This window comes from Trematomus bernacchii, unplaced genomic scaffold (assembly GCF_902827165.1).
Source record: "Trematomus bernacchii unplaced genomic scaffold, fTreBer1.1, whole genome shotgun sequence".
Lineage (NCBI taxonomy): Eukaryota > Metazoa > Chordata > Actinopteri > Perciformes > Nototheniidae > Trematomus > Trematomus bernacchii.
In genome coordinates, this window is record NW_022987828.1 from 2,533,872 (window position 1) to 2,549,754 (window position 15,883).

Genomic DNA, 15,883 nt, shown 5'->3' on the forward strand with positions numbered 1-15,883 from the left:
TGAGAACACACTGAGGTTTATAAGTGAGTGCTTGCAGAATTATTCATGAGAACTGTTCTGGGAACAGTGACACAAATATGATTACCACACTGAAGACTGTAAACTGCATAAAGAATTGCATAACTTTTGGATGAAGTTATTTTAAAGGATAATGCAATCGGATATTGTATTCAATATAGTTTTTTCCCCCTATTGCCTAATGGAACTCCAGAAAAAACATCACTTTGCCTCTCTGTTGGACTGATATGTTTCTTTATTTCCAGAAACATGGGCATTGTTTTTATTTCTTGTCATTCTTTTGTACGCAGTCCTAGTTTAGCTTTTAGATAAAGGTCCCCCCTTATATCCGTAACAAACTTTTTGATAAGGGTCCTCCGTATTGTCCAGATACTACCCTTATATAAAAAGTTTACTTTTTAAAAAAGGGTCCCCCCTCATGTCCGGAAGGGACTTTTTCAATATGTTGAAATATTGGAAAAAGCATTCTATTTTAAAAAATCATGAAAAAAGTAATATATTTAATTGAAAAACTCATAGTATAGTATGTTGTAAAAATTGAAAAACAGTCATAGAAGTAGGTTGAAGAATATCATGCAAAAGTCAAGGTATGTCAACAATATTCAGAAACATTTATATAGAAGATGAACCTTTATTTTTTCCGTTTTCTAGTTTAGTTTGTAAAATAATATAAAAAAAGTATTTGAATAATGTCCAAAAGTTATAAAATGTTCTAAATAAGGTAGTATGGTATGAAAATAAATAGTCATAGCATAGTAATAAAAAAGTCATAGTATAGTATGTCGAAACACATGAAAAAAGTCTAAATATATATATATTTAAATATATAATGAAAAAAGTCCTAGCATGGCCTGTCAAAAAGAGTTATAGTAAAATATGAAAATAAATTCATAGTTTAGAATGTCAAAAAATATGAAAACAGTCAGAGTATAGAATGTCAAAGATGTTGTGCAAAAAGGCATGGTATGGAAAGTATTTTGAAAAAGTCACAGTAGACTATGTCTATACAAAATCTAACATGATCTCAGATATCTTTACCCTATAAATACATCCGTTTCAAAATTCAATCCATTTTCAGCAGTGAGCTTTTCAACAAGTTGTTGTTGCCATAAGAATATTACAGGCGTGATAAATAATCCAAAGCTTGCAGGCGATGAGGGAGACAGTGAGTGAGCCATGTCGCTCTTCACACAAAAGCTATTCTGTTTTGCTCTCAAACAGAACTCAGACTCTGTGGGTGGAGAAAATCAATCTCAACCTAGAGAGAGAAGGAATGAGAACCGTGAGAGGCTTTGATTATGGTGATGGACCTATGTCAGCTCTGCGAAAGCCACTTCATACGTCTTCGCTGTTTATCGAATCACAAATGTATTTGCATCTCAACTTTGTATGCACTCCTGGCTGCTTGAAGGAAATGAGTGAAGGCCCACTGGTCCCTCAGACTAACAAGAATTTTACATTTTGATGAATAGAAGACTTTTTTTTAATTAATTGAATTGCAGCTGTCAAGAGGAGGAGCTTCAGTGAGTCCACAGAGCTGTCTGTGACAGATAGCCTCTGTCCGCCAGGCTGAGGAAAGACAACAGTATTAACAGAAGCAGCAGATAAAACAGGATTTAGATTTCCTGTGTGATGTATTTCAGACTTTCAGTATAACTCCAAACAAATCCTTTTTTCAACCAGCCCCTGTGAGTGCTTAGTCAAGGTTCCTCTGGGGCCGTATTCTGCTCATTTTCAGGTTCATATTTGTGTTTTGTATCTCTACTGTGACATGTTTACATGTTCAAAAAGCTCTTTATTTTTCTCAAACTGCCTGTGCTGCAGCACCTCTTTTCACCCTCTGTCTGAAACCAGAGCCAAGTCTGCTCTGATTGGTTAGCTGGCAGGCTCTGTTGTGATTGGTCAACCCGCCCCTATGAGAGCAGTATTGCTTTTCTTTTCTAACCCTTGGAAAGAAACCCAAGAGTACTGTTTTGGGTGTTTTTATTGTTTTGTTAATAAAGCCGATCACGTTGAATGTGCTGGAGCACTAGCCAATAGAAGCGCAATTGTTACGTAGTGATGTCACCATGTTGCATTGTTGGAGGAGCTCGGGTCATAAGATTTTCATTGCCATTTCTACACTGTAGCTTATGTGCATATGACATTCAAACCTTTGAATCTTGAACTACTGTACACAGGAAAGAAGTATAATAGTGCTTCTTTAGCATGTGGCTGGGAATTGTGTACTAGGTAGTACCTGTACTTTTCAGCAAGAAGTTGCAAAAGTATTGGTTGCCTGGAAAAGTAAACACATGGATCTGGTGCAACAGAAGAAGGATTATGATTACAAATACTGCAAATAATGATGGCTTAATGTTTAGCAATGGTGGGGCCATGTGTGTATATTAATTAAATACATGTGATTCCAACTAAGCCTTGAGGTCCAGTGTAGGATTTAGCCTATAAATACTTTAACAAACAGCTACTTTTTGTCAGTCACATTTTGAGTTTCAGTTACACCAGTGTGCTCAGTAGATGGTGCTGCTTATCTCTGGAAAAAGGGTGCCTCTGTTCCCCATCACATCACACATATTCAGTTCAAATCATGAAAACAAAATCAGCCATGATGCCACAGAGTTGTGACAATTTTAGAAGTCAGAAAAGCCTACAGGTTATCTCTGATGTTTATTTGTATATACATATATACATATTTTTAATATGTGCAAAAGAAGTTCTTAACTGCAGCAGGGTCTACACATAGCGTCACTGAGTCTCCCTAATAAAATACAAGGGATGCAAAGAGCTGTGTTGAATCTGAACCAAATGGAAACGCAGTCTGCTACGAACATCAACAGTATTCATATACAGCCGAGCATAATCAGCACGAACACTGCTTTGCATATAATACCGGCTGGTTACATAAGAAGCAGACACTTGAGTTGCAGTTTCTTTTCTTCAGGATTGGCACTCTGGCGGCTTAATGATTAAGGATACTCAAATCACACGTCACACATTCGAGACATCTTATTCCAAACACCCAGATTTTACTCAGCTCCAGATAAACCATTTCTGTTTGGAAGCATAAAAAAAAACTAAAAAACATTTATATGCACATGAAAAGAAAGCCTTTTAAGCTCTGTTGACATCTGGTTATTTTTTCATTTTCAGAAAACCAAACATAATACCAAGGTAAGATGTTTTCTTTTGAAATGTATTTCTTCCACTGACTGCACAGCTACAATTGGATACAAAAAGTGACAACATGTGAAGGATGCCATCCAGCACACAAAGAGAAAGGCAACATTTAGGGCTGCTTTGCGGTTTTGGTTCCGCTGTATGCAGTCAAAGCAGAATTCAAAAGCTCAAGTTTTTGTTGTAACATGAACATTCTGCAATGTGTGATGAGGTTTTTGGTAAATGTGTATATCTGTATAACTGTATTAGCACACGTTTGGTGGAGTGTGTGGGGGTAGGATGTGAGTGAGGTCAGTCGTTTTGGCTGGAGTGTGGCTCAGGACTGGCCTCTGCTGGGGCTTCAGGCTCCTGATGCATTTGGCTGAGGTGTTTGACCAGGCTCTCCAGTTGAGGGTTTCCCCCAAACCCCTGGATGAGGCGGTACACCTCTATCTCCAGGTCGCGCAGTGTCTGTCGGGTGTAGGCGAAAGAGCCCACCTTCTCCAGGTAGTCCACACAGTAGCGTTTTATGTCCATGTTCTCCGTGCGCTGCCTCAGGATGTTCTGCACCTGTGTGCTCTCGGGACGTGACCAAATGGCATGAATGGTTGGGAAAGAGAACTTGCCCTCGGTGAGGTCCTCGCAGAAGCTCTTGTTCTCGCTGTACTCGCGAGAGCTCAGGTTGGCGTAATCGTCGCGGATCTGGAAGAAGAGGCCCAGTGTGTCCAGGAGGGGCTTCAGGTCCTGTTTCCAGTCTGAGAAGATCTGCATCAGGCCCACGGCCAGGCCAAACAGCCCTCCAGTCTTCTGAAGCACCATGTTGCGGTACTCCTGCTCCGTGGGACAGGTGTAGGTGTCCCTCCAGTGGATGTCCAGGCCCTGGCCGCGGTGCAGCTCCAGCAGCTGCCTGGTGAACACTGGGACAGCCTCAGGGTGCTCCAGGGTCAGCACCTTCTCCAGGCCCAGGAAGTACACATAGTTGGCTGAGTTGATGACGGAGGGGATGCCGTAGATGCTGTGGGCCACTGGGAAGCCTCTCCGCAGCGTGGAGCTGTCCTCGATGTCGTCTATGAGCAAGCTGGCGTTGTGCAGCATCTCCGTCACCTCGATGATCCCCTGAGCAGGACACAAACACACCAACATTTGAGAATCATTGTGTAATCAAATCAACTTTACCATATTAATATAATTCATTTTTTTTGTATCTTCTCACTTTCAGGAACTGTTACAATAGAGTACCACAGTGACGTGTCCTAACACCCGGAAGTAAGCTGCGCATGGGTTCCTTCCACAAAAAAGCAATGCAATTTATCCATAGGATTTTGGAAAATAGCTCGAAATAAGGTCTGTGGTTGACACACATTTAAGAGACGGATCACGTTTTGTTCAGTCGGATAATCTCCACATGTCTACCCTACTTTTATCATTTTCTAATCATAAATCTAACCGATAGATTTATGATTCGAAAACTGAGAACACTTTCTACATCAACTCTTGACCAGTAACAGGTTCTCAGGAACTTTCTGTGTGAATGATGCACTACAACATGTTTACAGCAGATGGTGCCATGTCTACACTGTTGCCTGAACTGATGTAGTTGGAGTGAGCAGACATAACTGTTGTTACTGAAACAAACCAGGCAGTCAGTCACAGAGAATGAAGACTTACGCTCCAGACTGGAGCCGCTTCAGATTCTACTCTAAAAAGAATACAATAAATGTGTCTAAGAGAGGGCAGCGGTGGCTTTGAGGGGTTAGAGGACATTATTCACATGGTTAAGCAGCGACAAGTGACACTACATGACTTAGCGCAGGTTTAACTCTTAAGATAAACAGATGTGTACTGGTACGTATCCTTAGAAATACAAGCTCTAACAGCTTCAATACAGTATGACTCTCAATGGAGAAGTTAGTAAACGTCCCCTGTCCATCAGGTGGATGCCTTTCCTGATAACAGAACATATCTGTCTGCTGTCCTGAGCTGGCTGTGCAGCCTGCCTGAGTGCTGGGCTGATTTAAAGACAAGTGGTGTGGCTGGTAGTGAAAGCTGTTTGTGTGGGGCTGGGGAGCACAAAGAGGGGCTCAGTGGGTCAGGCAGATGGCCAGAGAGCAGTTTATCTGCCAAACACAACCTTTCCTTCGGCAGGAACCCGGACACTCGCTCACCCTGCAACCTCAGTGTGCCACTTACAAGAGCAGGGGGGTTGTGGGTAATAGCTACAATGAATGCACACATGGAGAAAATGGAACATACAGACTGTTGTCTCTATGAATAACTATTCAATGGCTATTCAATATATCACGTGTTGTATAACAGTAATTATCAAACTCACAAGCACCAGAAATTAGATTCAAAGTGTCTTCATGAAAACAAATTAGTCAGAATGTCGCTGTATAATGCAGCCATTTAAGTGCAGAGTGCCTTCACTACTCGGCGAGACTTCATTGATTAGCAGCAGAGGTTACTGACGCAGAAACTCATCCTGTTTGCCAAGGCAACAATCAGTGATCCATTATGAAATCAGTACTTCACAACAAACAAGTGCGCTGAGTCCAATATATTGAGAGAAAATAACTCTGAAGACTGAGAGGTCAGTTATGTGTGACCTGTCTCTCTGTGGTTAGCGCCGACAGTAATACCTCTGAGTCAGACTGCAGGCGTGATGAAGTCAGCCAAGGTTTTAACATGGTCACATGATCACACAGCACGCCTACTTGTGTGTGTCATTCAAAAATGCTTCCTCGTTCATCTAGAGCAGAAAGCTTAGTGTGCAAATGTATTTCCAAATGTACGGCAGGTGTGCTAGTACAGATATCTGTAACCAAAGTATGATCATAATCTGGGATTGTTATCTTGTGTGTTTTGAATGTTGTCTGTTGCTGCTGTGTATCTGCCAATTGTTTTCCTCAATGATCTTGTATTATTTCAAATGCTGTGTGGGTAAGCAAATTTCCCACAATGTAGATAATGAAGCTTGTAAATGATTAACTCATTTACGATACAGAGCTGTCCTGCAGTGTTTTATAGACACCTACTCATCTGACACAAACACTACCGCCATGGTGTCATTTCTTTTTTCATTTTTATGAGTGTGGCTACTACTTAGGCTGTCAGTATTAAATAGATCAAGAGATGAGATGTGTCAAACTACTGCTGTGAAACCAATTCCCGGGGAAACCCTTGCATGATTAAACTCTCCGGCAGTTTAGAGTTGCTCTGTATCATATTTGTATGCTTATCGCAATCCAGTTCCTCGTTACCTTCTCACGGAGGCAGCTTCATTATAGTCACTATGCATCAGTCACACAATTTAAACCCACAAGAAGCTCGAAGCCCGAGGCAGGAGACAGTCTCATGAATGACACGTTTTCAAAAAAAAATAGAAGACAGCTTACTTTTCCTACACTATCACAGAGAACAGGAGGAAGCCTCAAGGTCACCACTCAGCAGAGGGAATTTCCCAAACCTCCAGCACCTACTCTGTGCTACACTGTAGAGAAGCACAGACTGTATGGGGGTTTGATTAAAAATGCATTGCCAAATGAACGAGAGTGTGCCACTGTCATCGCCTCCATCTATCTATAGGCATGGTTGTTTCCATGGCGGCGACTTGTTGGCAGCGGTGTGCTAATGACGACGAGAGGAGAGCTCTTCGCCTGCATGATGGGTTCAGGAGGAGTTTACAGAGCTGCTACATGAAGTGCAAAGGGGAGAGCCAGAGGGAGACAGTTCTCTGATATGCCTTTGTTTACAATCTGCATATGAACGTAGGCCATATGAATTGCCAGCTGGCTTCAACTCAACAGATCCAGACCTGTTCAAATACAAAACTCTAAAGCAACGTGTCACTGTAGCCTCAAGGAGCAAATGTAAACATGGATTCAAAATGTCAGCACTTATTCATTCGAAGACATGCAACCCAGCGTAGCAGTGTGAAAGCTGTGATTACATATATATCTACTGACTCAAATTGTAAGATGGATGATTTGTTATATTTAATAATTACTCAGAAGAGACTGACAACTGTATTACTCAGAAACATCGTTTTTTTGGTTTATTAAATTGAGGCTTGATACATCATTACATTAGGGGAGGACTTTTATTATGCACTGGGAGATGAAACTACTACAGGAGACAACAGCGCGACCTCTGCTGAAGGATTAGGATTCCTCTTCATGGGGAGGGCTTATAAAAAATGCAGGACGAAGGGAGACCTGTTGAACACGAAATCTAATGACACCGGACAGGCTGAACACTTAGCATTCTGCACAGTGAAGGGCATGCACATTAATAAAATACAAGTTATATATTTTCCTCCCTGGACACTGGATAATATTCAGTTCAATACTTCAGAAGTGTTCACTTGAATTGACCTGGTCTCCCTACTCCCTGCTCAATACAACCAATAAAGCCTAAATGGCTAATTTGAAATTAATCTTGACAGAGGAAAGGCCAATCAGCTCGCGATCTTTACACACACTTCAATATGTCTGTTGCGATCTAATCAGACAGGATCCTAGAATGTGTGACCAAAACACTGTAATGGATGGAGACGTATGTTTGCTTGGGAAGCTGTTTGTGACCTGAACCATGCTTTGATCAGGAACACATGAAGTTGAAACAAGTCATCTCTAAATGCTGCCAGATGATTCTAAAATATTTGACTGCATCATCTAGAATATACAGTACGCTACAGTACAACAATAAGCTACAATGGCCTTAACAGTTTAATTCCAGAAGCAGAAACTAACACTGGTTTAGCTGCTCTCCTTAACTTTGTTCATGTTCAACAGCATATGCCATAAATAATTGGTGTCTATAATATAAAATCTAGGAAAGTGAAGATTATTCAAAAGGAGCTTAGCACTGCGTTAAGTTGTTTTAGTTATACATTTGAAAAGAAAATGAATTAATTAAAATTGAATATGGAAGTGTTTAAGGTCTTAGAACATTAGGATGTCATATAAGATGGTTGCTCTATTATGTCTTAAAATTGTTTTGGGTTGAAACCATTTGTTACACAGATTTGGTACTGAATTTGACCACTGTGAAATTGACCAAAAAGGTTAAGATTCCATCAAATAAAATGCCTCCAACTTTTTGATTTGTGATTTTAGTAAGAAGTGCATTTTTTCTAAAAAGCCATACTTCCTCTGAATACCCTGGGGGTCTTTAGTTTGTGCTTGTAAAGTTTCATGAGACTGTGATTTCCGAAATGACACATGTCATTTTATACAATGAGGTCATCTTAAATGAATAGTCTCACTACAATGAAAGGGCTAGTTTGAAAACCAACATCATCACACATTGAATCAACAAGAGCCTCAGCTTCCCAGTCATACTCAATTTATAAAATTCCAAGACTGTTCTGGATTCCCATGAATTAAATCTGACAGCTGATTACTATCAATTTAGTATTTGACTTTTTCAATCAAACTGCAAAAAAAAGGTACCAATCTGACTTTAGGAAACTGAACAGGTATAACCAAACAGCAAATAGAAGCTGATACAAATACAAATACAGTAAAGTAGAGTATATGAGGCCCTTCACATTGTTGCAGCAAAGCCTTTATATTCAGAAATGACTTTTAAAATCATATTACAAACAGTCAAAACACAAGTCACAGTCCAGGCAAAACCCCTCATGACAGGCAATCCACAACTATGTTTAGAATTCAAATGAAGAAACGACAGTATGAAAACATAAAATTCGTCAAAATCCTGTGTCCTTTTTTTAAAAGGTCTGATTGTTTCATGCTTCCGTTGTATAGTAATTAATTTGTGTTACTTCTTTAAAAGTAATTTTGAGAGGTGTTGATGTTGAAATGATTGTTAATGTGCTACTACTGCGCTACTTGAAAGGAGTCCCGAGACACCTTGATATGAAACAATAGGTGCAACAGCTGCTTTGTCATAGAGTTTATAATTAACAATACAAAGCAAAGAGCTAGCAGGACTTTATTGGAGCAGTTGTCTGAAGGATACTGCATTTAAGAATGAAAATACATTACTGACCCTTTCAGTGAACAATATTATCTATAGTTGTTTTCTGCATTGTAATTTGTTACGGCCATATTTTCTTTGTAAAAATCTGCTAAATCTGCAGCTCTACTAAGCTCTTGCCAACTTCTAGCGTCTTGACCTGATTTAAGGCACTTGTCTTTACAGCACAGTTCAGTCTCACTTCAGTCTTAAACTAGTTTGCCACAGCAGCAAAGCATGTCGAAATATTCAGAAGACAACCTGTGCATTCCTAAACCAGACAGACTTAGCAACTATCTGAACATCTAGCAAGTGAGAACATGTAGCAAGCACTGTATGAGGGCAAACTAAATGCATCCAACGTAAACAAGTCATGATATCAGCAATAAGGGAAAGCTGCAGATCAAAAAGTAGAGAAAAGGATAACTTTTCAAAGCACAGCCAACCTTTTTAATTTCATTCCACTTGAGTCTCAGCTGGATTAACAACATGGTGTAATACATTATGGATGCTCTAAGATCTACATCCAAGCTTTACATTTACATGCTGTAAAGAAACAACACTCTGGTTGCATTACAACATAAATTACCTTGAATAAGCACTCCGTCATTTTACATTCTTAAAGCATTCTATGACTACAGATGACTTTGAATGTGAATGTTAAAAGGCTCCAACGGTTGATTCCTCACCTGCAGTTTGTCCTCTGGAACATTGAGCCAGTGGTTAAATGCTTGGGATAGTTTTGTCCTCACCTGTTTTCCTGAGGAGAGAGCGGAAAACAAAAGTTATGGTTTCAAACTTAAAGAAAGGGTAGCTTTTAAATGCATCTTTCACATTACTTCTGTTACAAATCATTAGCTCCCTGTGCTTTCCTTACTTACATGTATTTCTTCTAGTCCCTATGTCTGTGATCATTGATAATGCACACTTTGTTGAAGGTGGCAGGTAGCTACATATCCCAAGAGATACCAAACTTAAAAAGGAAAATGACATGTTTATTTATAAATAATTTTGAGTTCAACATTAAGGTTGGCTTGAGCACAAATACTTTGTTTAGGCAGCAGTTAGGAGGGGATGTGACCGGAGAAGTCGAAATGGTCTGAATGAAACACAGGAAGTTTTCTGTTGTTCAAAGACCAGGCTTAAAGCTGCTTTTTCTTTCTTCTCTGTTGGGAAGCTGTTTCCAGCTGAGTGCTCGCAGCCACACTCCAAACAGGGCCGGTCAAGTATATTTTTAAATCCAACATATAGATATTTTAGCCCAAAACTATGAAAAAGACCCTGGTTCAAAACACAATATTGCAAAATTTCTTTAATGAAAATGTTTCTTGCCAGACATTAAATATATGTTTCCTTATGAGCTTTAAGGACAGTGACACTGCTAAAAAGGAAACATCCCAGCCAACAGAAACCCGAAGGACCTGTCCTATTTACCCAAAATGTGATTCTGGCGTTAGGTTAGTCACTTTTCTACTTGCAAAAAATAAATACAGACGGTCTCCCAAAGAGCAGCTGAGGAGCGCTTGGTCAAGACAGAAAGAATTGATGTTAAAAACCCATTTGGAAGAGTCTTAACAGCAATGCGTGTCTCCAGAAATCCTGACCTTCTTACCCAGGATAATCCATAGTCCTTATTTTGAGCAATTTCATGTATAAACTATTTTCTCCTGCATTAAAAAAATCATAATTGGCTTTATATATCCGCCGCCCTTCTTTCAAAATCATTGGCCACATAAAATCCCATAGGTACGAAGTAGAAGAAATAAAATACAATACTACATAACTGCTCACAACAAGGTCTATGGATTATCTAGAGCAGTGCTTCTCAACCTGTGGTACACGGAATCTGACACATACATTTTTTTTTTTTTTAATTATTTAATTTTTTTTATTGTATTTAACCTTTATTTAACCAGATGAAAACATTGAGACACAATCTAATTTACAATGCTGACCTGGCCAAGAAGGCAGCAACGTTACATGTTCTTACACATAACACAGACATAGAAAATACAGAAAACACAACTAAGTAAACAAAAAGATGAAAAGCAGTCACTACATTGTGCACATTTGGGACAGTAAGGTGCACTACTTATTACTGCAAGAGCAGCTGGTGGTAGGACCTCAGACAACTTTAATTTAAAACAGGCTATAGGGACAAGTGCCATCAGTTTGAGGCTTGATTGAATAACATTAATTACAAAATAAATCATACTATCAAAATACTACAACGAATGAAAATAAGCTTGAGATAATTTAAACTGTGGTTTAAATAAGTTCTAATTGTTGTTTTTAGATTTAGAAACGAAAACATGTTTTTTATTTATTTCTGGCGTTGCTAATGACGACCATACTACCCGCGAACGATTAGCGAACGTTGCAAGCAAGCTAAAGAAAGAAGAAAGCTGAATGATGTTAAAAACGTGGCTCAAAACGGGAGGTATTCGGAAAAGAGGTACAGAGGAGAATATTACCAGCAAAAGGGAACAAGTGAATGAGGAGAAGGACAGTCATCAACCGAGCACAAGCGCAGGCTCCGCCAGCAACGCAAAAGTGATATGCACAGCCACAACGCTGTGATGGAGGAGAGAAGTGACTCAGGAAGAAGGCATTTGCTGAAAGAATGGAAAGAAGGCTGTGACCGAGGTCAAAAGCTGAAAAAGCACACACTTGTCCTTAATTGTTATATTTTTTCTTTTCTTTTTTACTTTGCCACCACAGAAATGGCAATAGCAAACATCAGCAGACTGAAGATGAGCTATTAGCCCTTAGGCTCATCTGCTCCTGGAGGCTTTCATTATTATTGTGGAACTGAATTCCCAAGAGGACATTTTCTGTTACAATGTAGGTTGTTGCAGGAGGCCTACATTCAAACTTTGGTACAGGAAATGACATGTATGTACAGTTGTCATTTGTTGTGTGAGAACAAGTTATTATTTTGTTCTTTATGTTCTCACTTGTGGTGTGTGAGTGATGAGTGAGAGAGAGAGAGACTGCACTTTGTACATGTAGCTGTGGCTGACAATAAATAATGTTATTATGAATACATTTGCCTCCGAGTCCTGCATGAACTGTGCATAGACTGTATTTTAACATTGGTCATATGGTGGTACTTGGAGAGCCAACTATTTTCTCAGGTGGTACTTGGTGTAAAAAGGTTGAGAACCACTGCTCTAAGCTATGAAGACATACATATTTTCCACCAGTACGCGTACCAGGTTGAGAACCACTGCTCTATACAATAAGCACATTAAGCGGCACCTCTTAAAAAAACAAAGCTAGGTGTTAGGATCAACCAGATAAACATCTCTCATCTTATGCAGCGTGCAGTTTGTGTCTATCTGGTTGTACACCCAAGCCTTTCATCCCATCAGTTATTGTATACATGTTGGTGAGGCCATTATCCAGTGCCACTAACAAGAAGAAAGCAGTTGAGGGCTCAGTGAAGCTCTAAAACCGATGACCACATAGCTGCATGTCTGCATACAAATATCTTCCACAACTATGCATTCACTGACATGGACACTCACCTGGTAGTTGCAACAAGTACTTGTAGGGTTCCAGCAGAATTCGCTCAGATGTGGCTTCTGAGTCGCAATCCATTGCTTGAAGTTTTCACAAATCTATATTGGAGTACAAGGCACATAGAAAAGTTAATAATCGGGACACTATTTAGCTCTAAAAGTAAAAAGGCTTTGTGCAAGTCCAAAATCACACTAGAGTCAAAGAAGAGGGAGGGATGCCTGTGGTGTGTTCATGTTGGATTACTTTCTCAGCAGTACACTTAAAGCTGGCTTTTAACTGACAGATAGAAGAAGTGTTGAGTGGACAGAATCATAGGGGAAGAAGTTGCAGACTCAAAGACCCGTGGTGCAACTGACAGAGGTATAACTGCAAAATGCTGCAACCATTTTATAGCATTATACACAAGAACTGGGTAGGTATTATTCATGAGTGATACTTTTAGGTTGTGTGTTTAATAGATGTTTATGAGTATGTGAGATTGTGTATGTCTAGAATCTTAGTATGAAACAAATAAATCAAATCAAATCAAGTTTTATTTATATAGCACATTTTTAAACGATTTTTGGTCGAGCCAAAGTGCTGTACATATAATAAAAAATACCCTACAGTAAAGACACTTTACAGCAAATACAACAGCACAGTTTGTTCAGAATATCAGTTTGAGAAAAACGACACCCTCTGTCCTTAAATAGGCCTGTATTTGCACACTATTACAGTATGAAAACACTGGACGCTACCATGCCATATGTATAACTAATACTATGCAGTTCTGAAGACAAAACATTCTTGATGAATTTATTTAACATTATTTGTAATTCGTTCTTGTGTTTTTTTTTTTTTTGGGCCTGCTTTTTGTTTTATTTACGCAATGCTTCATCTGTTCTTGCAATTCAAATGTTCTAACAGCTCAAGTATTCCTAAAAACTGAAGCTGTTCATCATGCTTGCTGTCAGGTTTTGCAGATTCCAGCAGAGCTGAGGTTGACCGAGTTACCATAGTTACGCGTCTCCAACTGGCAATGAGGCTTCATAGGAAGTGCCTGGTAATTACAGCACAGTGTGTCCGAACAGATGTACATGACTGTTTTCTGACACCAAAGTATGTAGGGTTAACAATAGTACACATGTTGAGTATGTAGTGCATATTATAGGATTTCGGACACATCCTTAGTCTTTTAACCTTTTTTTTTTTTTACAAATAATTGTCCTTTAAATAAGCACATGAATGAAAAGAAGAAATGCAAAACTATGTTTTGTATGTGCTGTTTGAAAGGTAAGGGTTTTAAACATGCTCTATGTCATATGAACCGAATAGTGCACAGCCATAAATAATATCTATGTGTGCATGGTGAGTGACATGTTAATCACATGATTGGATTATTTAAAACAAAGAAAATACTGGAAAGTTATAGGAACTGATGAGTGATGTGGCAATCAAAATAGAAACATAACTAGTGATCATTAAAGAAAAACATCTTCTCAAACTTTACAAAATGTCAGCAGCATTGCATTTCCATCAGAGACTGTGCATTATATAAAAAATACCAAATCTCTTATCACATTATATTATTTACTCTTCATTGTTTTTGAAAATCTGACACCCTAGCATAAAGATGGTTTCAATAGGTACTGTACTATCTAACACAGGCCTGCAAATTACATCAGTGTATTGTATAATTGCACACTGGAAAACATAAAAAGTAAATACACTGTTGTATCCTCATTTTGTCTCCTCAAGTGCCTTACTAGAACTATAATAATATCAGAATTATCCACTTGATATGCCAATTAACTTTAAAACAAAACCATTACTCAGTTCAATTCTATATATTCAATCATTTAACTCTGAATTATTATGATATTGCGTTTCAACGAAAAAGCCATATATAGAATTGAAGAAGCTGCAACATTTTTAGGAAGAACAAGTTTACCAAAAGTTATTCCATCTTTTTGAAAATGTTTTAATGGAAACTTGACTGACCATATTAAAGAAATTAAAATGACACAGTAACCTCAATTACACATAAACAGAAGTGTTTGAAAAATAAAATGCTACTAGGGTTGTTAACTCCACCCACCTTTGCTGCTCCCTGTCAGTCTGCTGACTGGTTTCCTGTTAGCCAGGATGCTAGTTAGCTGGAATTAGCAGGCTAACATAAACGCGCCGGTAAACAAACGTTGAGCATTTCTTTCTTTCTTTATCAAAAATAAAAACGTCCACATCAACGCAAGTCGACTCATACACACGACGTGACTGTCACAAGCACGCTTTCATATCATGTTTAGGTCCGTGTGATAATGGCTTATTCACCGGATGCTATGCTAGGCTAATGGCGTTCTTGCTACGCACGGTGTGGAGACCCTTCACATGACAAGCTAGTTTCGATTAGCAACCTATATATGCTTCGGCGTCAGAGCAGGCGCAGAGAAGGTGGGGGCTGCAACAATATGGGTTCTTCGCACATAGATGTGTTGACGTTTTATTTGTACATCGCCCAGTAAAATCTCCAGCTAGGGGGAAATGAAAATACGCACATACATCTACTCGGCACCATCAGTAACATATATCAAACATACATGTTCTTGAAAATTGGTTTTGTAGTTTTTAGTCGTTTTTGAGTCGCTGTGTATTGTGAGAACGACCCAGTAGGATTACTTCGTACACCTTACCATGGGTATTTTTCTCTAAGATCAGCCAATCACGTGCTGCTAAGGCGTTTCCCTTCGCTGTGCAATCCAATAGACAAGCGTACATTTGTGAGAGGCGGGGTTAATGTGCCCGTCACTCATCCTCAGGAGGCGGGGGAGAGGGATCACAGAAAGAGCTAGGCTAGAGGAGCTACTCAACAAGGCAAACAGCAGCGCTCTGCGAAAACGACTTTTACCCATCCACATCCAACATCAACTAGGGGCCAACGGACGACGTTAAAATCCGTCTGATTTATTACATAAATGTTCCTATGGATTACTAATTCACTTTCGTCGAAAAACAGAGGTGTTTCTCAATTTGACAGCATAGGTAAGACTGCTTTTGTTCGGCAAGCTATCGTTATTTTGAACATTTAACTAGCTTGCTTCCCCACTGCTACCAATCCAACCTTGACGTAAGCTAACTTGTTAACTAAAGCTGTGATGTGTTTGAGGGATCTTGGGGAATGAATGAATTTAGCGACTGGATAGCAAAAAAGATGACTGCCGAGATT

General features: G+C 39.3%; 1 protein-coding gene across 1 annotated transcript; it reads right to left on the reverse strand.

Moving 5' to 3' along the window:
* Positions 1–2,681: 2,681 nt before the first annotated feature.
* On the reverse strand, positions 2,682–15,060 carry ggps1 (geranylgeranyl diphosphate synthase 1). The gene is made up of 4 exons (XM_034152623.1): positions 14,759–15,060; positions 12,687–12,779; positions 9,846–9,916; positions 2,682–4,290 (listed from the first exon to the last, which is right to left on the reverse strand). Exons 2-4 carry the CDS (start codon positions 12,757–12,759, stop codon positions 3,487–3,489), a joined length of 948 nt encoding a protein of 315 aa, XP_034008514.1. The 5' UTR covers positions 12,760–12,779; positions 14,759–15,060; the 3' UTR covers positions 2,682–3,486.
* Positions 15,061–15,883: the final 823 nt, after the last annotated feature.

Coding starts and splice junctions, on each gene's coding strand:
- ggps1 (XM_034152623.1), bottom strand. CDS start 12,759: ATGGATTGCGACTCAGAAGCCACATCTGAGCGAATTCTGCTGGAACCC. Junction 9,917..12,686: donor GTACTTGTTGCAACTACCAG/GTGAGTGTCCAT, acceptor CTCTCTCCTCAG/GAAAACAGGTGAGGACAAAA. Junction 4,291..9,845: donor TTCCAGAGGACAAACTGCAG/GTGAGGAATCAA, acceptor TGTCCTGCTCAG/GGGATCATCGAGGTGACGGA.